The following is a 23729-nucleotide window of genomic DNA, read 5'->3' as shown; positions in this document are numbered from 1 at the left end:
AAGTCGTCTTTCACGTGCAGTATCACTCCGTCGCTGCAGAGTTTTTCCAAACGGCCCCTCGCAAGCTAACAGATATTGCTCACGACAGGCCAGACAAAATGTCCCTGTTGTTTTGCAAGGGAAAATGTGGCATTGTCCCTCCACGGCAGTCCCCTTCTGGGTGTGAATGGCCATCTAATCAAGCTCTGCCTTTCACTGCAGCTGGTTTACAGCGAGCGGCGGGGCTGACCTCTGAGGGGCCCGCCTCTCCCTCCCCGTCCTCTGGGACCCTTCAACAAGCTTTAGAGGCCAAATGAGGTGTAAGTCTATTAAAAGGGAGTTTGTGTGTAGATCACAGTCCCTCTGGGGGTGGGAGCCTTTGCCTTGTCATTCAGGTGCGGCTAATTTCCTTCTGCTCCACACGCAGACATGAGGCCTGCCCGTGGTCGTCACCGCGCTCAGACGAGACCCGCTGCTAGAATTTCAAATGACAGCGTCTTGCAGAGGCAGCAGGTGATTTACTAGAAAAGGGCCGTGAAACAAAGAGACATCGCCTTAATGCGGTGGATCATATTCACAGTGAATGCAGTGGCGCTGTGTGGAGTGTTCAGAGTCTATGATCCATTTTGTTTATGAGGCTCATAAGTACAGTGCAAATATCACTGAGTGCAAATTAGATGAAAAAAACAAACCGTGAATTTGTTTGTTTTTTTGCTCACATCTTTAGAAAAGAGTCTAATTTGGGTGGAGTTTTGGGAGGATGTGAACAGAGCGGCGATGACAAATATTTGGTCCTGCTGACTGCTGCTTATTGAACTGAAAGAGAAAGAGACCAGGGGGGAAAAAGGGAACGGAGGAACAAGGCCACAGGCGATGCTTGAGTGAATACGAGTTACGAATTTGTGGCATAAATTGATTGGAAGTGAGGGTTGTCAGAATAACATGATGTTCGACCAATCAGGCTCCTATAAAGAGATCTGATTATGGCAGTGGCACAGAGGCACCTTCAACCCCGCAGCTCCAAACACAGATACAATCACAGCAGTAACTAAACACCTGACAGTTACAGTGCAGCCAGGACAGTGATATGATTTTCCTTGTAGTGGCTCAGTGCTCCAGTGTACCGGACTTTGGGGAAGCAAAGATTATCAGGTTTAAGTGCTGACTAATTAGAGGCTGTTAACATCTATCCACAAGTCATAGCCCTTTGTCAGTCCTTGAAGTTTCAGAAACTGCAGCTTGTTGCCATGTCTGTGGATCCCAATGCTATTTTTACCAATAGGAACTGGGGGGCTACAAAACTACAAAAATTAGAGCAATATTGAATTAAACTTCAATTATTCTTCTAAGTTTAGTCCTTTGTGAGCAATTGTACTGAGCTAACACAATGAAAGTTTTACCACAGTCCTATTAGCACACTGTATGTGATAAAGACTTAAATGACGTCTGCACAACTGAAAGGACTTCTCCCATAACAAATCTCTTTGCAAGTTATTCGTCATCTCTTCAGGTTCTTCTCAACACTGTTCGCTCTAAAAAGAGCTCAAGCAGAAAGAATAATTTCCTATTATCAGGTCTGCACTTTATGCATGCGTTAACGGATCATCTCTGAATCATAAAAGCAACTGTGTTTGATGAGGATTAAGAATAAAGTTGCACATTACTGGACGTTTGATCTTTAGACGAGAACTCCCTTGAGCCACCGTCAGAACCGACTGACCCGATATTTGGCTGAGGAAGAGCTTTTCCAAATCAAGCATTGACAGTGTTTGTCAGTGGGGACCGGGGTCAGCTGAGCAGCATTAACCTCTGGGAGACCATCTCTGTGCAGTGCATTAGTCACATGGAGGAGGAGGAGGGATGTCCTGTAATAGATTATTGACCAGCGGGCAGCGGCCTGCACCACACCATGTGGTCCTAGCCAGCTACTGACCTCTTCATCACAGATAGAAGAGCCCACCTGCAGTCTGGAGCGAGGCTAGAGGACACACATTCACACACATTCACACACATTCACACACACTCCCATGGCAGCATAACCCCGGCGACTAATGACAAACACACGCAAGTAATATTCTCTGTTTGGCTGCGAGATAGTTAGCAGGACAAGCAACCTGAGGGGTATGAAACCATATTCTTTCATAGCTATAAAATGGGAGTCCTTGGCTCATCAAATTGAAAGTGTTGGGGAAACAACAATTGCTTCCATGAACTTAGACTACCTAATTAAAGGCAGGCAATTTCTCTGCGAGAGTCACACTCAGGATCTTTAATTGAAATCAAAATGAATATGGCTGGAGCACAGAGAGCAGGGTGGAGGGAGCGAGTTGGGGGATGGGGATGGACACGTTCACCGCCAATTCTCCGTCAGCTCATGTGACTTCATATTTGAATTGTTGAAAATAAAATTTTGAATGTTACTGTTTTGGTTTTAAACCCCCTCACGAGATGCTGCATTGAAGCAGATCACAACCAGCAGAAGCATCTTGAAGCCGTTGCCAATATCATCTGTGCTCTGTTTCCCTTTGGCTCAGCCAAAGTGCTTTTTTTTTTCTTTTTCTTTTTTTTAATTGTTTGATAATTCATCTCCAAGCTCTAATTTACCCCCCGTCGTCAGCCCTGTATGTTCAACCGTTGTGTGAGACATTCAGCTGAATTTCAAATGAGCTTGTAGCATATAAAGTCTCTCTTCCAGGGAAAGCACCTATTTATGGACATGTTTGTTTTCCATCAACATTTAACCCTTTGGGCGAGGAACGTCCGTATGCCGCCTTTTCAAGAGCAGACCAAGGAAAGTCCTTGGGCAGGAAATCACACTGTTTTCAGTTAGTCTGGCATCTCAGTGACTCCAAGGGTGAAAAAATACAAGATAATTAATGCTCGCACCAGCCGCCGGTCAGCTTAGCTTAGCACAAAGACTGGAATACGGGGAGATACATCTCTATCATCTATCAACGTGTTGACCACGTCGTCCGCTGAGAGGCGGATTTCGTTGCTACTGGAGGAAGGCTGTTACTAGTCTCTGTGCTGAGCCAAGCCAATTGACCTCTCGCTGTAGCATTATATTTAACAGACCGATATAAAAGTAGTGTCTAGGAAGCGAATAAGCATATTTCACAAATGAGCAGCTCTCAGATGTGAAGGATTTTCCGATTATGATAAGCGCATATTTGTGTGTTGTTGGTTCTTTTTTACTACCCCAAATCTATAAAACCTTTAAACGTATGAAGAACATGTTTTGTTTTTTCTAAAAAAAAAAAATAAAAAAAAAAAATAAAAAAATCAATGCAAACCTTTCACATGCGCCAAAACACATACACGCAGGCGTGCACACACCCACGCACTCAAACGGGATTGAGAATACGAGGCTATCCCAGCCTTGCACATTACATTGACTGGTGGAGGTCTTCACTGTTTAAGTGGAGCTGCCTGCAGAGCTTTTCCTCCCCGGCAGCAGGCCTATAAGAGTGGTAAGTGGCGGTGATGAGACACTGTCCCCTGTGCCTCCTTCAGCTGCCATTCCCTTTAAATTGAAACAGAGGCCCGCAAATAAATGCCACATTCGGAGGAGGGAGAACGCCTGAAAGTTGCATTTCATATAAGCACCCGTTGGGGAATTGGCCCCGGCGCAGTCTGCTTTATTCGCTCTGCTTTTTGTTATTTATATGATGAAGGAACCGCGCTACGTCAGGGTCATTCAGTGTTCATTTATCTTTTTATGTTGTGTTCTGAGGCAAGCTGCAGAAGCCAGGCTGCCTATAGCAGGGTCCCCTGCCATGACTCTGAATATTACAGACAATCTTATTCTGACGCTCTCGCCTCTTGGTATCAATCTGCATTAGCCTTACCCCTGTTCATTAGCTATAAAGTGTGTCTCTCTTTAAGATTAATTGAAGCTGGGATAAAAGAAGATGGCTCCTTAGAGTGGCCCACTGTATGTAATTCATGTTTGCCTGAAAACGGCAACTGTAAATCCTCTAAGTTGTTGTTAAAACCGGCTGTATTACCATACGTGTGCCATTTCCATGGAGTGACAGACCCCCCTGGATCAAATGGGGACTATTGATCCTGCAGCACTCCATTTCAAGTTAATTGTGCTTGAAATGAGGTGCACACACTCAAGCATACCTGCATTGGGAAGGTTTTATTTATTTATATTTGTCAGGCAACCTGTGTCAGAAAATATTCAATTCACGTCTTATTCAATTTTGCTCAAAAAAAGAAAAAAATAAGGCAGTTGTGCTGAAGTATGCTCTAAAAGTGGTTGAACCAGATTGAATCAGACTATGATCCTTGGCAAGGCCAGTGCGACATGAGACTACAGGCTACAGGGGAACGTGTTTAGGCAATACAATACAAGGGATTGACTGAAATTATACGGATTTAACCTCATCAGTCGAAAAAGCCTCATCAAATTATGATGTTTTTCTCATCAGCCCTCCTCCTTTTTGCTCATACAGCTTCCCAGCTTTGGAGGCTCTTCCCCCAGCTGGTAAGTAAACCTGGCTGTAATATTTCACCAGGGGTCAGGTGAAATCTGGCCTCTCCCCCTTGACCCTCATTCCCGACGACACTAACAAAGCGAGCTCTGAGGTAACCAGGCATGAAGAGCCTGGCAGAACCAAAGAGGCTGCAAGCGCCGGAGTTCCTCAGCAGACGTCCTGCTCAGCCTTCAGTGTGATCATGTGCCAGATTATGACTTTGAATACGCGCCGCAACCTACAAATCACTTATCTCCCCGCAGCACAGTGGGGCTTAAAGTGAGGAATCTGGAGTAGAAAAGAGGCACAGGAGATTAAATGTTTCAAACATAATCAAATCGGAAACAGATCAAATCCCCCCCTTTAACAGATTCTCATGATGCATTATATAACCTCACCAAAAAAAGCCTTTAATGCAAAACAAAACGCTGTAATAGTTAAATACACTGGCTAGAAAAACTTAAGATGAATTCATTAAGAATCATTCAGAGAGTTTATGTCTGTAATTCCATATCTTCCACAACACAGGCAGCCCCATTGTCAGTGACTGACAGTGAACGACAATGAAAATCGCGGCTCCCTCCGCTGGCCCCGGGCCAGCACGGCCCCGTTTATAGAACAAACCCCTCCCGCAGTTTGTTTATAAGCCTATTCTTTTATAATAGTATATATAAATAAGTGAAACTGTGTAATGGATCGCATTAAACAGGCAGGCATATTGAGGCAGGATTTAATTTGCATGCCAGATTAGCTCGCTATTGGCTGGGGCAGCGCCGTAGGGCAGCCTATTCATTAATAGGATCTAGTCTCTTCAAATCCATTAAGTCAATTGAACCCATACATAATCTGATTTCAGCAGCACCATGTAAATTCTGCACTGGGACAAGCCTTTGCCCCCCCTAAGTGCGGTCGTGTGGTGGTATTTGTAGACGTGAGGTACCGTCAAGCCCCCCCCCCCAACCAAATAAAAAGGCAAAACATAAAACCAACACTGTACACATAAAAACAGTTAGTGCAGCATGTGTTGTTAGGCCTACCACAACCTCTTCATCTGTACTTATGAAAAAAAATCTTTTAGCCATATAACAACCCTATAAAACAGCTGAACTTTATGCTTCCCGAGTAAGCGATGAAAAGCAAGATCTTTATTCTGTCCATGAAGGTGAAGGACAGATTTTCTTTTTTCGACACTGCTCACAACACTACAGCTGAATCTTAAACAGAATATGCCTTCATCTTTTGTGATGACATTGGCCCACAGCTTTTAGTTCAAATTCTTCAACCACCCTTCTGCAAATACCTACATTCCATGTTTTAACAGTTCCCTTTCTACAAAGTCTGTGCAAGGCAACCATGGTTAACGGCGAGGAGAGATTGTGGTTATGAGCAAGTGACAACTGAAGGTAAAACAGATACATTTCTTAAGTATAGAATAGGATATAAAGTCTTTATTTGCTATTACTAACTATTACTTCAATTTATATTACATCGAGGAATTAAATTTGTTCAAGTTAAAGTTAACAAGACAATTGATAACTGTAATTTCAAAAAACTGAATTCATGTGTCATGAGCTATGTAATGAAATTTAGTTAATCTCCATAGTGCACACACTTAGCTGCTTTCAGACAGGTGGTGAAGTCGAGACATTCCTCAGAAATTTTCCTGTTGGCGTGAACGTGTCTGACTATCTGAAGGGAAAATATTCAGACCCAATTTTCCGGAGTTTATGTCTGAAAAGAGATTTTGTTAGGCCACACGTGAGCCACAACACAACCTGGGACTATTAAGTCTGTTTGGATTTGAATCTACAACTACAATGTGTAGAAACTTCATGTTATGACAGCATCCTTGAAATTACTTCAAGGATGCTGTCGTTTTTGGGTTTTTTTTTCCTTTTTAGAAAAACAATTCATACACACAGTGACGTTAAAGCTGATCAAATTACAAGTTTGATCATTATGTGTAAAGTAACAAACCACACGACTGTGGACTTTTTGCTGAGCTCAACAAAGTTTAATACCATCTTCAATCGTATTGCTTTCGTTACGTTGCCTGTCTTAGGTTCACTCTCTCTCTCCACTCACCAACCATTCAACCAAACGGCAACTGGTTAGCGAGCGCTGAAGAACACAGTGAAGCGTTTCGCTGCTAAAGAGTCGGACATTTCTCTCAGGGGTTGAAAGAGAGTAAATATTGGACCTCTCATCAGCTGGCCAAAAACACGACTCCAAATAAATGCTGGTGTTGCTCTGCACAGTGGTACTATTGCTTTTTGGGAATACTTCCTTACATACAGAATATTCACGATACACTCATCAGGTTCGTATGTCCTGGTGTGGCATTTCATGTGAAGCAACAGGGCGAAAAATTGGTTTTGTGCAAACACCTATTGCAAGCATCTTAACCTCTGCATCCACAGATCATCAGAGGCGGTGACTCCAAGCCATGTTAACAAACATCGCGGTGCGAGGGGGGGGTCCAACATGACCTTAATCCTTGTTTGTGAGGCTGGCTGGTCAGAGCTGAGGAGGGGAACACTGCTGGAGGCGCTCCGAAGACAAGGCCCAGCATAGACCGGGTCATGCCTGAGTGACCCGACTAGCCCCAGATTTACACACTGTACACACCCCGGCATCTGGGCCAACAGGGGGACACACACACACACACACACACACACACACACACACACACACACACACACACACACACACACACACACACACACACACACACACACACACACACACACACACACACACACACACACACACACACACACACACACACACACACACACACACACACACACACACACACACACACACACACACACACACAGTAAATGTGAAGAGAGGACAGGGACTCACCATGGGGAAATCTATACAGTTTATAATTGGGGGAGGCTACTGAAGGAAGAAGAGAACCATAACAAATCTACACAAGGGTGCAGGAGGCTAAATAGACCTGACTGTCTAAAAGCAGACTCAAAAAGTGGGACGATTTCAGGAGGGGAGATATGATAAATATGTCTGGAGCAGTTCAGTCTAGAGCTAGGATAACGTTTGTTTTGACTGTTATTTTTGGATTTTTCAAAAGGAAGTAGTTGACGTAAAACATCCAAATTTTGCTCATAGAGAAGAAAACAAGTAGTGTCTGTAATTGGCTGGTTAAAGGTAAGTATTGAAAAAAAAAAATCAAAGAAGGAGCCAGTTAACCGCCCCACATCATTTACAAACCCTAAGCGGCACTACAGTGATTTCTGTGTCAGAGGATTTGTCACCTCTGCTGTGAGGTTTTCCTGCTTTTCAAAAACACACAATAGGGGGAAAATTAAATCCTTGGAGGAGGATTTAGACACTTATATAACTCCCCCAATTATAAAGTTTTTTTTCCCCCTTCTTCTTCCTTCAAGAAGCCTCAGTGCCCTCCCTTCTGTTTATATGACTCACAAATATCTAATACTGAACTGTGTATAATGCCAGAATGCCCACATGACTGCAGAAAAGGCTCTTTTGCTTTCTGCCCGACTGAGTCAGGCATAATGGGAGGCTTGAAAAGCTGCAAGCTTAAACCAGCACAGTCCTGACAAAGCCTCGGTGGCTTGCTGGGAGACTGTGCGTCCCGGGAAGTTGCCAAAAAACTAATTTTCAAGAGCACTCAGCATGGTCTTAAAGCCATCTAATGGAACCACACCCAGGCTGGACGTTAAATACCTCACTCCTGCATGGGCAATTTGCTGACAACGACGAAAGAAATGATCACAAAAGCTACTATAACCCTATTTAAATGTAAGGGAAGAAATAATGCAAAAAAAAAAAGAAGCTTTCTCTGATGCAACACCTGCCACCAACATGCAGCACTTTACTGTCCTGTGCGATCTTAACAAAATGTCTTCTTTCAAAGTATGAACACAAGTATCCCTAGAGATAATAAAAAAAAATTCTATACAGTATATTAAGTTGGTAAGGCCCCACCTCCACCAGCCAGATTGAAATGCTCCTTACACATTTGTAACATTTATCATAAGCTAACAATATAATAAGCTTAAGACAGAGGTGAATCTGGTTCAGGTGAGCATCTCTTCTACAAAGAATTCCTGGTATTTCCCTTCTCCGACAAGACATATTTTATGATAAACCACAATGACGCCAAGTCATCGAGAGGTCCCGGTCCCTTTTGACCCCCCTACCTTGATGGCCTCAAACCTCCCCTTCCCTCTACTTATATTTCAACCAACCTTTGGTCTACCTGTTTACGTGTCTGTGGGTGGTCCGGCTGGTACTAAAACAAGCCCCCCCACCCCCACCCCCACACACTGGCATATCCAGAGTATACCTGTTTATCAAATTTCAAGAAAAGGCTAAAAGCTGCCCGCTACTTTTCTTTTTCTTTTTTTGGGAGTCCTCGGTATGAAAGAGGTAGAAAAGGATCTGGGCACACGGGAGGAGGAGGGGATCATTCAGCAAAAAAAAAGTCCCCTGGCCAGGCCCCAGGACCACCTAACCTGTGGCTTCTATTCCTGAACCCTTAATGTGTGTGGGAGGGGGGGGGGGATATTACCTTTTTTCTCCGACAGTGCTTCCCCATATTCCCTGACCCCACAGAGACATTACAGTGGGCAAATATAAAGCAGGGCTTCATGAAGCCTGAGCTTATCTGGGCTCTGAAAGTATGTGAGACATGCCTGGGAACAAAAGGCCGCCTCTCAGCCTGGGAGCAGGCCAAGGGGATCTCTTTCAGCAGCCACAGATTGCCCTGTGTTTTCTTAATTGACAGACCCTGGCCACATTTGATAGAAATGACATGCAGCTGGCAGGGAGCCCCGGCCTTTCAGGTAGACCACCTTTCAGCAGGAAAATTGTCCTCAATCTGCTTCATAAAGAAGTGTGATGGAGGTCTCCCATGTCTGCGTCATGAACACAGTGTGCTGTGCGGGAGGGGGGCTTCATCCCACTGTGTTTTACACCTGCCTGGGAAAAAGTTTCTTTTCCTCATCTACACCCACTGATGGACCTGGTGACAAGTTCCTTTTTTTTAAATTATATACATTTTTCCAAAGAACTGTAATTTGGAAACAAGCGTCCTCAATTTTCAAGTCAGACATCCACATGTAGCATTACACTTTTTAATCACTCTCTTATTGTATTTACCTCTCACATTTCAAAACCCCAGATCCTTTGTAGTTTCCTCATTAGTATCTACAGATCATGAATTTTTCTTTTTGAATATACTGTTTATTTCTATAAGCACATTGGCTACTGTGTGCAGGTGAGGACACATAAAGCTATACGTTCCCCTATCCTCAGTCTGAGGAAAGCATGTCCTCAGCTGGCCAGACACAGTAGTGCACCCTTTGCCTTTTTTTTTTGGACCTGTCAATCATGCCTCAAAGATGCAACCATACTTCATCTGTGTTAATAAATTTAAGCCTAAAATTTAATTTCCGATAGTATTATAACCTATTTCACATAAAAAAACGTAGGATAATATATTATTACTGGGCAACAGCCTGAACATATATTGCTTGAAAAAACAAAAGATTCACTTATCCTCTTTGGAGAGTTTTTATTTTTATTTCTTCTATTAATTTTTTGTCGTCTGACTTATTTTTATTTGATTTCACTGTGTTCATAGTTTATTGTAGGCAGTTTATGTGACTGTCTTGAAAAATAAATCTTGATCTTAATCAGATGATTTTAAAAGTTTAGCAAGAACCATTCAAAACACTAATAATGACTGTATATACTATTTGATTTGAATCTTAATAAGCGCTGCTTCATGCAGTTGTTGCCACAACTCAGTGGTGGTGGTGGTGGGGGGGGGGCTGCATATGAATGATGTGCCCATGATGGCAAACAACAACATAAACTGCCAAAATTCCTTTGTGACATCACATATTGTCAAAGACAGTCTCTCGAGTACATTTAGATGCTGGGCATCCGAAAGGCCTGAACTCCACGGGGAATAAAACGGGGCCATATGGCATCCACGTCTCAAGCCCTGTGATCCATGCGGGCTGATTTCCCATCCGGTGGTAGAGGGGGAAAAAAAGGGGATTTCAAACGGGTGGCAAGCGGTGTTGGTCCCCTGTGGATATTAGTGGGCCATGGAAGATAAGAAACTAGCAGCCCCCAGACATCCAGTTCCATCAGGACCCGATAAGAGCTGAAAGGGCCCCTCAGCTCCAGCTGAACCTCCTCTGATCTACTACAGGCCTGATGACTTTTCAGTGTCCACCCCTTCTCTTCTTTTTTTTTTTGGGGGGGGGGGCTTAATTTAACGATGCAATTACTGCCCATATATCTTTTCAAAAATTAATATAACAGTAACAGTGTTTATATTGGTATTTCTCTTCAACAAATCCTAATACATCGATGCACAGGCCACATTAACTTATAGCAGAGCAAGTGTACAAGTAGACATGAAACAAAATGTTCTCATCAAACAAAAACACAATATTCCCAATAAATCAGACATCCAAAGACAGTTTTGTGCTAAAGAGTGCATTCCCTTAGCCAGGCTAGCACTCCCTGCATCATCCACTAACATCTGAGAGGACCCACTTTTGGGCTCCAGACCGTGAGTCCCGTGATACAAATCCATTTCACAAAGTTATGCTAAACATGAAGCAATATGGCCATACAGCATCATGCACAGAATGGGGAGAAGCTCAGCTGAACGCCCATGACAACCATTTTTTACCTTCATACAACGAAACACAATTCAAAAACCAAGCAACTAAATTAGCATATCGCATAAATACGATAACTGTACATGTGGAGGAAGCAGGTGAAGATGACAATGATGCTAGCGACACGAGATACATAGCATAAGAAAGATCTGTCTACAGATTCCAGCAGCCAGAGAAGAGCACCACAAAAGTTTGTATCAAACAGCAACAAACATAAACTATGTCTTACCTTCGATGTTCTGTCAAGATAAGTCGTGTTTTGATCCATAAATCCACCGCGTTAACTAGCACAAAGACTACACGTCGGATTTTTTACTTCCGGGCGGGTGTTTCTAATTTGAAATTGGTTCGACCAATCATTTTACACATGGTGTGTTCGCTTCCTCATAGATAGCGAATGGTGTGGTTGACAAGCATTGGAAGGCGGTCCGACGATTCTATTGGCTCTGACGGTTCAATAGACGTGTCAATTATTCTGATTGACCAATGGGCTGCCGAGATATCGCCCCGCGCATTTTACGTTGTGTCAGGTGCATGGTCAGGTGCCATTGTGCCAATCTGAAGACGCCGCCTCATCGTCACCCTACTGAAGTCTGTAACTTTGCTCTGCTTCACTCTATCAGCATGAAATTCGACACAGGTAATGTTCAGATGTTGTGCTATGCATTGAGAAAGTTGTGTGCGTTTCTGCATTATAACATAGGAGATATTCACTCTTAAAGTGTAGTTTTCTTTAGGCGAACATGAAATCTTTCATTTATGTTCTGTTCCAGCTTCATTTGCTCTGACCCAGTGACATCTATACTGACTTTTAAAGTCTCACAAGTGTTACCTTTATATAGATACCAAGATTATTAATATAGACCTTGTAGTTGGAGAGATGTACTCTTTTCATTTTGGACATGTAATTTTCTAGCAGGGAAATGCAAAAAGTTTTAGTTTTTACTGCCAGACTTCAACAAATTATTTTTATAGACGTACAATGGAGCGCAATGCAGTGAATACTGTGTTTTAATATATTTTGAAAAAAGAACATTTTAATAATTTGTTCATGAAATAAACTAGTCACCTCTCGACTTGAGATGTCGCTTTAAAATATCACAAATAAATACATGAATACCTTCAGGTTTGTTCACATATTTATTCCAAAGCCAAAGAATCATTTGGTTTGTCTCACACTACGTTTAGAGGTTCCCATACCACGCTGCGTCCTCAGTAAATCAGCTAAAACAAGACACATTTGAATAAAAATTTTCCAGACATTTTCCAGAGTTCATGTCTGAAAACCATTCAAAATACTCGAAAGAACAGAGATGTAAAAAACATTTAGGTCATAACTGCCGAATAACCGGCGAAACAATGGATCAATCGGAGGAAAAATCAACAATGAGATTATGAGACAAAGACCCAATATGAATAAACAAACTAAAATTTTATTTGCTGGCACACTATCATACCCCAGATTATTTTACAATGGGGAGTCACAACCAGGTGAAACAACAATACTGGTTGATTGAGCTAATGTCACTCTATTAGCTGCCTCTCTGCACCGGGAACGGTGGCCTACTAAAAATCAGAGTGGGAATTTTTAGGCAGAAGATGGGTCACCACTTCCCTCCCCTTCTTCACAGATGCCGGTCGGTTAATGAAGTAACAACAAATTGGGCCGCGGGCTAATTTGGAGTGGCGTTTCCTGGCCCCTCTTGGCCCACAGAGATGTGTTTCATTTTCTCTTATCAGTGATTCAGTCATGTGGATTTACGCATGGACGCCTCTGTCTCCCCCGATCGCTGTGCTAATGGAAACTTCGTTAATGTCATTAATCTACGGGCCCAGACATGTACTAAACACATATTTTGCTGTTTGTGCTCCATTTGTCAAATAATACCGCGAGTTACCCTTCGTGTCAGAGTTTCTAGACAGGGAAGCAACGCGGCAGAAATGAGACAGAGGTGGCTCGGGTGATGTTTTGGATTTGATTTTACGAATTCTTCAGGTGATATTAATAAAAAAAAAAATGTACTTCCATCCACAGACATGGATGATGGTCTATAATTGAAATTGGTCAAGTAAGGAGCAACATGAAAGCCTCTAACCACTGTGCACTGAATTCATAGTTGTCTTTCTCTGTCTGGGTCCCTGCAAAGTAAATCACGGGACAGCCTCTAGCATCTTTCAGTGTCCACTAGGCATAACAAGATGTGATCTGTGATTACAGCACAATGCTGAACTCTGATCTCTGTTGGCTGGAGGACACAAGTTCAACACAGTTACTCACAATCTAGCGGCCCCAGATTAGTCGGAGGCCAAAATGCTCCTGCCAGGACGAATACTCATCATGCTTATTGTATATTCTCTATTAGGCAAATCAGTGTGTTTATATCGCGGGCAAATTAAGCGTAACCAGACAAACTTGGCCTCTGGGTGTTCGGGGATGGAGCAGGGACTCAACCTTGGATGGCAGAGGGCTTGAGGTGCGAGTGGGGGGACTGGCAGGAGGAGGAGGGTCGTCTCCTCTCAGGGCTGAGAATGTGGAGGAAGGCACCTGCTTTTAAAGGACTAACAGAACCAGGACTTGTAGAGCCCATGAAGTGAATCGTGTGATTGAATCATCTGATTTTTTCTTTGAAGGGATTAATTGATTAGGAAGTGCCAGAACTGAAGTGCTTGAGTATGCTTTACTACTCTGTGCCATTGGAAATAGATATTATAATTTCTGTTTAGGAGTAAAATGGGAACAAATAGGGACGTGTGATCTATAGGGAGTCTTTGCATGAGAGCATGAAAACTAGTTACCAACAGAGCAGAGATGTCAAATCAGAAACAAAAGTGGGAGAAATTGCTGAATGGAAAGTGATGGTGCTGCTGATGCTCGAGTAAAACACTGGGTTCTTCCCAAAGAACTGGGCCAACACATTCTTCACCCAGCCAGTGAATAGCTGAGTCACACTGGCTGTGAGGCTCCATTCATTCAAAAAAATGTCTTAATGAAAAGATAAACTAAGTGTGGACTAACTGGCGGTAGCGGGGCCGGAGCGGGCTGACCATGTGCTTCCTGTCCGGTCTGGGGTTAGGAGCACAGTAATTAGGAGGATGCTAATGGGTCTGACAGTTCTGAGTCCGTGGAAAGCTTGAAATGTCGCTTCAATTAGACGGCACCCTGAAGACGTCTTGTGTGGTATTGTCATTCATGACCACTCCGAGTTTGAAAACACCACTGTTCTGGGCCTGAACTTCCACATGATAGTTTTTTTTTTCTTCTTAGCGGAGCCTCACATCCATGACTCACACACGAACCCCTGAAGATTTTTCATCACTATCTCCCACACAACGACATCAACACCTTCACTTCTTTCTAAACTGAGCTCACCGGATTCTAAACACACATGTTTATTCATGCTGATTTAAAAAACCCAACATTATTTCTTGCTTGGTTGATCGACGTTTTGATCGCCACGCTCACAAAGCCACTCTAATGTTGTCATTAGTTATGCTTCTCTGGTGGCCAAAAGATGGATCCTTAAGTCCCAGGATCCACTGGGGCTGTGTGTGAATGGTTGGAGGAGATAAACTACATCAAATAAATGAACGAAAGACTCATTCACTGATGGAAGACGGGGGCGCAAAAGTCTGTTAATTAGAAATATGAAAATGAACAAAATCTCTGACAGTTTTGGGCCCATCTGAACAGCTACAGTGATTCTCGCTCCACCTTATAAGAACTTCATTTAATTAACAGCATGCTGAAAAGTATCCTGAACCGATTTCTACTTATTTTTCCTGAGCAGAATATGATTTTTTTTTTGAATTTTTACACACACTGAAGATGATATATATAAATGACGAGAAACTTTATTATTCAGCTGGTTAATGTAACATGAAGTCTATATTTGTTTCTCTTAGCTTTCAAACCAATATCTGGTCTTATTTGCAGGTTGCCTTGGGTAAATTGACAATAAGGTCAACAGTTAGATGAACTATATGAAATGAACCAAATGATGTCGATTGACGTTCTATTGACAGACCAAAAGTTTGTGCTGTCACAGCTTTAAAAATGTCCATATTAAATATCTGAACATGCTGTATACAAAAGGTCACTACTTCCAGTTAACGGTGATCAGAAATACAATTTTTTATTAGGTCTGCCTATCAAAATAAAATAACGAATATAATATTAATGCTGACAGTGAAAACAGTTGAAATTCATATTCAGGTCTGAGAGTAGTATGCAACTCTTATTCAGTGTCATACTGGGACACTTGAAGGCCCATATATACACACATATACATATATGTGTGTATATATATCTGTTTTTAACTGTTTTATTTGAAGGATCACAGTCGGTAAATTACTCTGTCAGGGAGGACTTTGAAAGCAGTCAGAGATTAAACTTAGATTCATCCTTTGTTTCAATAAGTACAGTAAATTACACGCTGCCGGGGGCTAAAACTGCATTCTGAATAAAAATGAAGCAACTATATTGTGGTGCCTTGGTATAAAATGATCAGTTTCTATTGATCAATAATTTAGACAAGTGCCAGATTATTGACAGGGAGACAAAATATGTTAGGCCGGCTGCGTTTGAGAAATCCCCCCATACACTCAATCACTGGAACAGAAATTGCTCTATGGTATATAATAACGCAGCAATGTTTCTTTCCCCCCCTGCAGATCAATGCTAATTGAAGTCCTACATGATGAATGTAGTCTGAAGCGTTTTTAACCCACTGGCTGCCGAACAGAAGCAAAGATGGACCTGCTGAACACTTGAGGTGTTTTTTATACAGATGATTGAGCCTGAGCAGTTACAGGTCACTGTTATAATTCCCTTTGCATGCATTACGATACAGGGACACGAGAGTATTTCATATTTTTGCATTTGCATCCTGCTTGAAATGTCACAAGATTGGAGTTCGGTCAGTTAAATAACATCATATGCAGGAGGAGTTGCTTCATGAATTTAAATTTCAAGATTCACCTTGCATAATGTCTCCACTGTACAATATGATGATCAACGCAGCAAAGAGAAGGAATTTGGTCGATCCTCCAAAGGCAACTCTCTGTAGGTGCACCCTCAGCTCCCGGACCACACACACAGCAGATGGGGTAAGCCATGCCATCAAGTGGAAAATAGACCTGTTGTGTTGTCACAGAGACAAGTTACAGTATCGTCTGCCTGTCGGACCAACTGGGGAAACTGTAGGAGGGATATTTTTTTAACACCTCGCTGTTGCAACAAGGGGATTCTTACTGTGCATTCACTCCATCAGGTGTAGATCAAAAAGGCTGATTCTTCTTCATAGTCAAACAGATGATCAGATCCTTGGCTTTTTACTCCTGATGCTAGGTGTTGATATATTTAATAAAATAATAGACATGAATTCACTGTAGTTTAGAGGTAATGCAGCATCTCAAACAACAGAATTCAAATAAACATCCTGACTCATTGCTGCCACCTTGTGTCACTTTAAATCATAAACCCACAGAGCTGTGAGGTAACTTGACCACACATACCGTTAGGCCTCTTCCTGCTCGACTAGCATGGGATTGACTGGAAGCTTCTTTTCTTGTTCACAGCAGTTTACAAATAGACAAAGGTCGACATCTTTTCCATTGATAGATAATTCAGAAAGTTGCTAGATCTTTGCGAAATGATTAATGTGCAATTTATCTCATGTGACCATGTCCTTTTAGTCAACAGCCTTGTATGGGTTTTTGGTTTTATTTTCTTCTTGTTAAGCACTTTGTAACACTGTTAAGAAAAGTACTGTAAAAATCAAGTTTATTATTACCATTACGTAATCACAATACTACAACTTTGTGTCTTCAACACTAGGTTGATTGAATATCCAAACAGTTGATTGTATCACAATATTTCTATGCCTTCTTCTGCGGAATAAATCTGACAAGTCATTTCTGAGGGTGTTGTGTTTTACATTTTTATATATTTTTTAAAATATAAAATCATTACTTTTTTTCCACAGGGAAAAACAGCATTTCAACACAGGTGCTTTGTACAAAATTCATTTCAAATGCTTAAAGGAAAACAGTCATCATAAACTCCTATACTTATTTCAAACATGGCTTTACAACTATGCATTTATTACCTATGATGATGGCGGGGTTGCATCACCTATAAGAAAAATATACATTCCCAGTTATTCCAGCAGCCTCTATAACCATTAATGTTGTTTTAGTGTAACAACTGTTGTAAGCAACAGTTTTCACCAGGAAACCGCCACAAACTGTTGACGATGAGGTTCGTTGATTATCCCGAGGAGCCAGGACATTGTTTCTGGAAGACACACGATCAGCACCACAAACAAAGCTTCTTTCAGACTTCATTGTGTTGTGATGGCAGGCTGAAGTCTCAGACATGGAGATGGGAATGAAAAACCCTGGCCAAATAAAAAAACAATGGCTAGACAGAACTGGTGGTAAGTAGGAAAATGCATGTTGGGTACTTGGGGGAACTTTTCCTTTAAGTTGACACTGTACATGCAAAATTAAATGTTTAATTCAACTCAAACACATTTAAATGTTTCCACATGAAACAAGGATACTGCTTTTCACAATGTCGTGTACACAAAGTACCAACAAACAACACACTGGACTTTGGTTAGAATTGGTTTTTTATAAAAACCCACATCATCACAACACCGCATGGTTGAGGGGAGAGAAAAAAAGTGCAGTGACATCTTTTGAACGTGAGGCAGCAATTCTTAAAAAGGTACATGGCTTTCTTCAGTCATTTACAAATGTGGTATTATTTTCAGTTGCATCTCTGATCACATTCCAGTGCGTTTTTGTTTTTTGTCCATATGATTTAGCCACACAAACTTCTTCATTCAGGTCTTCTTGGATTGTCTTGACATATTTGCAGCGACTCATGTGAGAGTGACTGCTGCCGTGAAGACACCTGTCACAAAGAAATGAAAATGTGGATGACAACACACCGACTGTTACCAACATTATCTGCTGCACAAAACGCTCTGGTGATAAATTCCCTGATGTTGAGTTATGGCCCTGTTTGGATACTTGACAGTCGGGTTTGGACATAAACATGCCATAAGCTCGTAGAGCAGATATACTGCTGATATTACCTACCTGTGATGGACAGATAGATGACCCTTTGGTTATATCTGGAGATTGATAAAAGGCGCGAACCCCAGCACATCCTGAAGAAGCACCAGCGCCCTCTGTAAGGGCGGCTCAACATCTATCACAACATTTCGCTTCCGCAGAGGATCCAGGCTCGACTCTGTCACATTGTGGCAGTGATTCACCTTCAGGGACTGAAGCTTTGGGCAGTACTCGGCAACAGTTCTGTGAGCACAGCATGCAGAGGACATTATGGATGGGTGCACAAATTTGAGATGATACATGTCAGAGTGTGAGCACAAAGTTACTGTAGTTGGACTATACTTGAAAATAAAATATACCTGATGGACTGGTTCCTGACCCTCAGGCAACCCGTCAGGTCCAGATGCTCCAGGCCCCTACAGTTCTTGGCCACCTCCTCCACCGAGTCATCAGTGACATTGGCATTGACTGCCACAGATAGAGACGTCAACTTCAAACACTTCTTGGCCAGGTAGCAGATGGCGTCATCCTTGAGCTGGCGACAGGCGGTGAGGTCGATCGACTGCAGCCCCCCGCAGTGGTCGGCCAGGCTGCGCAGGGACAGGCTGTCCACCCACTCGCAGTGCGCCAGGCCCAGGTGCTGGAGGTGCATGCAGCTCAAGGACACGGCCACCAGGGATTGGCGGGTGAGGCAAACGCACCCGCTCATGTCCACCCTCTGCAGATGCTGGTTCTGGCCGACGACTGGCAGCAGCTCCTTGTCCGTCACCCAGTCGGAGCAGTTCTGGAGTGACAGGCTCTGGAGAACTTTGCTGTCCTTTAACATGGAGCAAAATGCCTCCTTGGGAATGCAGAGTCCGAGCTGTGATATCACAGAGCAGAAAGCAAGACTTCCATTTAGTACAGAAAACAAGTTAAACTTCAAATGCCTTCGGAGGCATTGGAACGTCTTAAATTTCTTTTAGAGGGAGGAGACATTAAATATTTACAACCTACAAGTGAGACTGGTGCCATATTGAACTGTGTATGCAGGATATATTATGTGTTATTACTATTTATTATTAATATTACTGCTTAGAATAGTACAGTAGCTAAGAGCTCGTTTTAGCAAAGACTTTAATTAATTTATAATTGGTTAATCTAGCCATCTCCTACCACTCATCTAGGTCTGGATAAAAATCATTGATTCATTATATTATCAATAATTATTGTTGTATGCAACTGGAGAGTACAGAGCTGCAACAGTTAATCGATTAGTAATCGATAACTAAATTAATCGCCAACTATTCTGATAATCGATTAATCGGTTCAGGTAGTTTATATGAAAGATAAATATATATAATATCTTTGCTCCTCTGTGACAGTAAACTGAATATCTTTGGTGTGTGGACAAAACAAAAACATCAACTTGGGAGTTGGTCGACATTTTTTTCCACCGTTGTATGACATTTTAAGAACCAAACAACTGATCGGATAATCGAGAAGATAATCGTCAGATTGATCGATTATGAAAATAATCGTTGGTTGCAGCCCTAAAAAAAAATCCAACAGTAAGCTCAATAAATTCATGGATTAAAATGGTAATTGTATGCTTCATTTGTCCCTGATGGTTCCGACATTCAGCTTCCTTCTGCATGGCATTTAAAGGAAGAAGAAGAAGAAGAAGAAGAAGAAGACTTACGGGGGACAGGTCGAATGTCCTGCAGTTGGCCAGGCAGACCTGCACCAGGCTGTGGAACTGCCGGCTCACCCGCTGCAGACTGACCAGCTGCTGCAGCGGCAGGTAGCACAGGATGTGCGGTACCAGGACATCTTCCCAGGGCAGGTCCAGGAGGTGACATCTGCCGAGGGAGGGACGAGAGGAAGACGAACCTGTGCGTTTAAACAGCTGAACTTTGACACCGACCACCAACGACAACGAACACGATGTTACATGTTAGCAAAACACTGTAAAGAGCAGGACGCCGCGACAGCTGTTAGCCACTAAGCTAGCGTGCCGGGGCCACTTCACTTCACCGCTGTTTGGTTTTTTTTCAATTAAAAACTCCATTTCAAAGACACTTACATCCGCATCTTAGCTTCTTCACACATTCTGGGTCGGATGTGTTATATGGAGTTTGTATAGGCGCGTTGTTCCTCACATAAACACCAAAACAGCGCGGTTTCCTTTAGCATCTTGCAGCCGTTTAAAGGTGTTGCCCCAAACCCGACGCTGCCTTCAGGTACCGTCGGAAGAATCTGGCTTTGTTTGTTTTTTTGACATTGGGAATGGCACATTGATAACATCGTAATGTTTTTAATTTTTTACAAGATTTGGTTTGATTTTATTTTCTCATAAGACGAGTCATGTATATAACACACCACATATCTAAAAGCGCGAGAGAGAGAAAGCACAAATGAAATACAACCTAAGAACAAATATATAAATACTAGTCATAATTAAGACCACTGTGCCAATCCTTCACCACTGCCCCAAAAGTTACAACATGCAGTGGAGGATTATGAAAAAAAATTGGCATCTCATCTGCATATAAACTGCAACAGTATGAATCAAAAGTGATTTAGGTCAAATGTAGTAAAGGACCGAGGAGTTGACGAGGAACAACTGAACGCAGCAGTTGTCATTTTCCGGTTGTGGGAAATACACACGCGCGCGCGCATACATATATATATATATATATATATATATATATATATATGTTTGCCCTCTCAGGGCAGCAGGTGACACAAAAACAGATCTGTTTTTACTGATGGAAAGAAACTCTGAAAAGATATTTTGGCCAAGACAAATTTTCGCTGGCCTTTTAGGTCCTACATATGTCACAGAAAAATTCATGTGAAACTAAATAAAAAGTCTATCTCATAATTAAACATTTGTTGTAAAAGAAAAGAGGAGACAATTAATCTATAAATTAAGGTTTACTCTTATGTACTATTTATTCTCTAACTGTCAGTTGTGAAGAGGAAACAATGCATCTAAAATGAGTGTGTTCTGCTGCAGGTGCCTACATGTTTATTTTGAGTATTTCTTTTTCAAAACCAAACCACCTGCCACCATTTCAAATGGCTATTCTTCCTGGTAAACATTGGTGAAGAACTGACCACCCTGCCTGCTCACCTCTGCCCAGAGGAACAATGAAGTCAGTCATGCCGAACAATTGCTGACCCATGAGTTATGTTCCGGTGAATGAGATGAGCCCACAGGATAGCAGAGTGAATACTCACTCTTGACTGACTACAGTCCCCTGTACAAGCTAACGTACGAGCATGGCGAATAAATCAGTCTATGATTTCTCTGCTGAGACCCTGGAGGGACAGCTGGTTCCGCTGAGTAAGTACAGGGGCATGGTGCTTCTCATCGTCAACGTTGCCACCTTCTGAGGGTCAACAATAGAGGAGGTAATATTCAGCCCTGATTGATTACTGTCAGATGGCACAACCTCATAACACACGACGTGAGTTTGTTTTTAATAGAGCCACTTGATTCTGTGCCCTCTTCCCTCAGTACCACCGACTGAATGCACTGATGGAAATGTTTGGCGACCTCAGCTTCACTGTCTTAGGATTCTCCTGCAACCAATTCGGTCTTCAGTCACCTGGTAGGTGCAGTGAAGCTTTTGAAATGTGACAGTTTAATAATCTGACCAAGGGAAATACTGTGTAGCCTACCTACGTCAGCTGTGGACCATGCATTTACTTATTCAGGAACAATTTCAAGGAACTTAACTTGTGCCTTATTTAACTATTTAAATTTGATGCTACTTTATACTACATTTATATGATATATATATATATTTACTACTTACTTTTCAGATTCAGATTTGACATGTGATATGATTACAAATACAAAACATTATCAAAATATTGCACTAATGGCTCCCACCTTTTTTTAAGCAGTTCCACTTAAAAGAAAAGCAAAAATTATGTCCAAGGTTCCAAAAATGTATATATATTTTTGTTGCTGGACTTTTTTCTTCTTCTTTCCGAACCTTTTTGATCAATGTAATTAAAATGATCTATCTGTCTATTGAGTCATGGGGCCATTTTTCTGCATAATGAGTGCTAATACTACATATAAGTAAATTTGTTACTGATACCTTTTTCTTGAGTGATTTGGGATTTTTACTTTAACGTATTTGTGCTTTTTCTTTTATTAATTAAATTACATGAATACTTCTCAATTTCAGACCCACATGCACATTGTGTTTACATGCTTACACTTACATGTAACATTTAAACCAATGTCAATACTCATTAAATGGTTTTCATATGTTTAAAACAAATTAATAATACCTCTTATTCTTTCAGAGGTCAACCATGAAACTCTCAACATCCTGAAATATGCGCGACCTGGTGGAGGGTTTGTGCCAAAGTTTCCTGTCTTTTCTAAGGTTGAGGTGAATGGATTAAATGAAGAGCCTCTTTTCACCTATCTCAAGGTAATGTGTTCTACATAAGATGATAGATTTCCAGTTTTTTTGCTGTCAGAGTTGCAGCTTTAATTTATTGTTCACCACAGGAATCTCTGACATTTGTGAACCCTGTTATTGGAGACATAAAGAAATTCTACTGGTCCCCAATCAAAGTCAATGACATTCGGTGGAATTTTGAGAAGTTTCTCATTACAGCAGATGGCCTTCCCTTCAAAAGGTAAAGATAGAATCCAAAGAACGCAAGTTGGAAACCCCAAATCCACTCCATTAGGTCTAAGAGGTGTTTGAATAATCTCATGCTTTCCCTTTACTGCAGATATGAACTTCACTGCCCCATTGAGAAAGTGGAGAAGGACATAGCAGAACTTCTCTGACTGACTTTTTTCAGTTCAACACCGGTGGCAGCATGACGATCCCCCAGTAAATGCACACGTGCACCTGAGCTGGATCTGATGGGAAGAGGACCAGGACTCAGAGCTTCAGTGCATTCACTCTGAGAAAAGTTCCATTCCGCCACGGGAGGAGTTTTCATGTCTTTTCTCTAATGTGATGGAGTCTGCTACTCAAGATAAATAAAGCACTATTTAAAAAAAGTCCTTAATTTGAAATCTTCTTTCAGTAAAAGAATTATCAACAAAATGTACTCAAGTATCAAAGTAAAAGTTAGATTTATTTATGTGTATGATTTTATTAGAGTTAGTGGAACTAGTTTAAACTACTTTATATGAGCTACAGTTAAGTAGTTTAGTCCAGTCATTCATAACCGAGGGGTCAAGTCCTCCAAAACGTCACAAGATGAACCAGAGTGGTTGTGAAATGATTACTAAATCATTATTAAAAACAGTTTTGATACATATTTCTGTTGTTCGTATTTTGGACTTTTGTCTCTTTTGTGTTTGTGTGTAATATTGGATAGTTAGATCAGTTATTGAAATAAGGCCATGTGAGAGGTTCAGAGGGGAAGTGTCTCATTTATGGACTGCCAACAACTCGTGAAGATGAAGTGTGACACAACTACACACTGCTTTTCTAAACAACTCTCATAAACACTTGGTTTAACC

General features: G+C 41.7%; 2 protein-coding genes and 2 long non-coding RNA genes across 8 annotated transcripts in view; 2 read left to right on the top strand and 2 right to left on the bottom strand.

Annotated features, from left to right (window-relative positions):
• Positions 1–11505, bottom strand: part of LOC118287914 — a 56726-nt gene extending 45221 nt beyond the window's left edge. For all 5 annotated transcript variants that reach the window (XR_004785755.2, XR_004785754.2, XR_004785756.2 and 2 more), the window contains exon 1: positions 11382–11505. This is a non-coding gene — a long non-coding RNA (uncharacterized LOC118287914). The remainder of the gene's footprint in view (positions 1–11381) is intronic.
• A 184-nt stretch (positions 11506–11689) lies between these two features.
• On the top strand, positions 11690–17065 carry LOC118287361. Its single transcript, XR_004785643.2, has 2 exons — positions 11690–11792; positions 15824–17065. It is a non-coding gene; the product is annotated as an uncharacterized LOC118287361 (long non-coding RNA).
• Positions 17066–17075: 10 nt separating this feature from the next.
• Positions 17076–20463, bottom strand: fbxl15 (F-box and leucine-rich repeat protein 15). The gene is made up of 5 exons (XM_035612453.2): positions 20301–20463; positions 19917–20076; positions 18595–19097; positions 18260–18478; positions 17076–18071 (listed from the first exon to the last, which is right to left on the bottom strand). The coding sequence occupies exons 1-4, from the start codon at positions 20324–20326 to the stop codon at positions 18289–18291; spliced, it is 879 nt and encodes a 292-aa protein (XP_035468346.2). The 5' UTR covers positions 20327–20463; the 3' UTR covers positions 17076–18071; positions 18260–18288.
• An 811-nt stretch (positions 20464–21274) lies between these two features.
• On the top strand, positions 21275–23264 carry gpx9 (glutathione peroxidase 9). The gene is made up of 5 exons (XM_035612455.2): positions 21275–21634; positions 21741–21834; positions 22544–22674; positions 22755–22885; positions 22985–23264. The coding sequence occupies exons 1-5, from the start codon at positions 21503–21505 to the stop codon at positions 23040–23042; spliced, it is 546 nt and encodes a 181-aa protein (XP_035468348.1). The 5' UTR covers positions 21275–21502; the 3' UTR covers positions 23043–23264.
• Positions 23265–23729: the final 465 nt, after the last annotated feature.

This window comes from Scophthalmus maximus, chromosome 16 (genome assembly GCF_022379125.1).
Source record: "Scophthalmus maximus strain ysfricsl-2021 chromosome 16, ASM2237912v1, whole genome shotgun sequence".
NCBI classification, from domain to species: Eukaryota; Metazoa; Chordata; class Actinopteri; order Pleuronectiformes; family Scophthalmidae; genus Scophthalmus; species Scophthalmus maximus.
Note: the sequence above shows the minus strand (reverse complement) of the source record. Positions and strands in the feature narration are given on the sequence as shown.

Bases quoted from the DNA above. Each gene is read 5' to 3' on its own strand.
- fbxl15 (XM_035612453.2), bottom strand. From the start codon at position 20,326: ATGTGTGAAGAAGCTAAGATGCGGAT. The intron at 20,077-20,300 runs GTAAGTGTCTTT...CTCCCTCGGCAG, and splicing joins GAAGAAGCTAAGATGCGGAT to ATGTCACCTCCTGGACCTGC. The intron at 19,098-19,916 runs GTAAGTCTTCTT...GTGATATCACAG, and splicing joins GGACATTCGACCTGTCCCCC to CTCGGACTCTGCATTCCCAA.